The sequence below is a fragment of the Scardinius erythrophthalmus genome (genome assembly GCF_964197995.2).
Source record: "Scardinius erythrophthalmus genome assembly, chromosome: 17".
Taxonomy (NCBI): domain Eukaryota; kingdom Metazoa; phylum Chordata; class Actinopteri; order Cypriniformes; family Leuciscidae; genus Scardinius; species Scardinius erythrophthalmus.
In genome coordinates, this window is record NC_138237.1 from 25,104,927 (window position 1) to 25,107,144 (window position 2,218).

General features: G+C 33.6%; 1 protein-coding gene across 1 annotated transcript; it reads right to left on the minus strand.

Moving 5' to 3' along the window:
• Positions 1 to 597: 597 nt before the first annotated feature.
• On the minus strand, positions 598 to 1,536 carry LOC308705509 (olfactory receptor 13H1-like; the record flags this gene model as incomplete). Its single annotated transcript, XM_081390555.1, has 1 exon — positions 598 to 1,536. The coding sequence occupies one exon, from the start codon at positions 1,534 to 1,536 to the stop codon at positions 598 to 600; it is 939 nt and encodes a 312-aa protein (XP_081246681.1).
• Positions 1,537 to 2,218: the final 682 nt, after the last annotated feature.

The window sequence follows — 2,218 nt, forward strand, 5'->3', positions numbered from 1 at the left end:
CCAAATTAAAAGTAAGAGATGAGATAAAAAAAAAAAAAATTCAATTAAATTCAATTAAAAAAGAGGATACATCTTAAAGCAATATACATATTAACTAATACTAGGGGATACATTCCAGATGAATGAACCTCAGTATCTGATGGAGAATTGTCTATACATAGAATGTCATCCAACTGAAAGTGGGATTTGGGTAGTTTATTTTGATTGTAACTACTTATAGCAAGATCGCAATACCATCTACTGATATTGTATAATCACAACGGAAACACTGAAGGGTGAAGGGGACTCAATCAAAGCTCACAGAAGCTTTGAATATTCTTGCTTTCTGTGCATGTGCAAATGCTAATGCACACATATTGCTTAATACATCCTAATTTTCATATAAATTATACACTTGAAATGATGAAAATAACAAATTAACAATAATTATTTATATTTATTTAATGTACACCAGCTGCAAAATATGCATTCATTAATTATGCTGATCTTTATCACATAAATTCTTGAGAAGAAATTAAAATACATATTGAAGCATTTTCAAATTTGCACTCAAAGAAAATGCTTTATTGCATAAATCAATATTTTAATAAATTAAAATCAGCTAGAATTAACTTTTTTTAGGCAAAGTTTTAACATTCTTTGTCTTATTACATTGGATTGTAAACCATATATTATGGGATTCAATCCTGGTGGTATAACATGAAACATTACACTCCCAAACTTCCTGCCCTCAACATATTCTGGGAAACGATGGAGAAATATTGGTACAAATCCACAGATCTGCATGATAATATAAACAGTTAAGTGAGTGCTGCAGGTTTTAATGGCTTTACTGTTGGTTGCTTTGTTTTTGCTTTTTATACATACCATTGCTATTCTGATATATGTCAATAACACCCACCCCAATGAGGAGGTGAGTAAAACCACAGTAAAACTTAATCCATATACATTATTAATCACTGTGTTTTCACAGGACAGTTTAAATAGTGAAGGGTTGTCACAAAAGTGGTTTGAAATGAATGATCTGCAGTGAGACAGACGCACACTGAGGCCGATCAGAATTCCCACCGGAACTACTGCAGCACCCCAGGCTCCTGCTGACAGTTTAACCATCATTTTATTGCTCATTATAGTTGGGTATCGCAGTGGATTGCATATGGCCACATATCTGTCAAAGGCCATGATCATTAGAATAGTATTGGATGTTGTTCCATATAAATGTGTAAAAAAAGCTTGGAAAACACACTCCACATATGTGATGTAGCGCTCAGAGGGGTCTGTTAATAAGTCCTTCAGTAAACGTGGTATGAGGAGAGTTGTTCCCATAATATCACTCACTGGCAAGTGACAGAAAAGAATGTGCATAGGCTGGTGTAATCTTTTTTCTATTGAGATTTGAATCAAGATCCAAATGTTAGACACTATTACAAAGACATAAGCTATCAAAAGAAAAATGAACGTGAGCTTGCTGGACTGTGGTGTAATTTGCAGTCCCTCCACTAAGAGTACACTGTATCTGAATGTCAGGTTATCCATTTGTGACCTAAAGAAAACATACAAATTAAGTGACAAACACTTGTATTAACAGCATATTCTCTCAAAGCATTGCTACAAGTAGATCATATCTTCCAGAGCATAGTCATATAATGTTCAAAAGATAAAAACTAGGGTTTTCTTAGTTATGTCATGCTTTATGTCATGCTTTACAACTATTTCTTCCTGTAGAAAGGTTACTCATTTTTATCAAGGGAATTTGACCTTTTTTCTCATTTACACTCACTTACAGAACTCAAGCAATATTGTTGATCGCTGTACAGTTATTTTACATAAGTTTGATATAATATTACTACATCTGAAATATTCTTAACTTACCAAGGACAATGACCGATATATACACAGTTGTCTCGTCACTTTATATACAGAGTCATCTTATCTATTAATCGGTGTTACTGAGTAATCATTTGTTATGAAGATCACAATCTGCTTGTCTCAGAGTAGATTTAAGCTGGCTTGACCATTTTATTTATATGTCACCACAACTTAAGTCTTGACGTCATACCCCAACAGTGAAAATACACTTTTAGCTCTCTTTTCTGTGATTGGTGCACTGCTTGCCAGGGGTGTGTTTCTCAAAGGCATTTTTTTGCCAACAATGATTGCAAGTTTTGTTGTTACCATCAAAGTTCAATGATTTAGTGTTTCCCAAAACCATTATTAT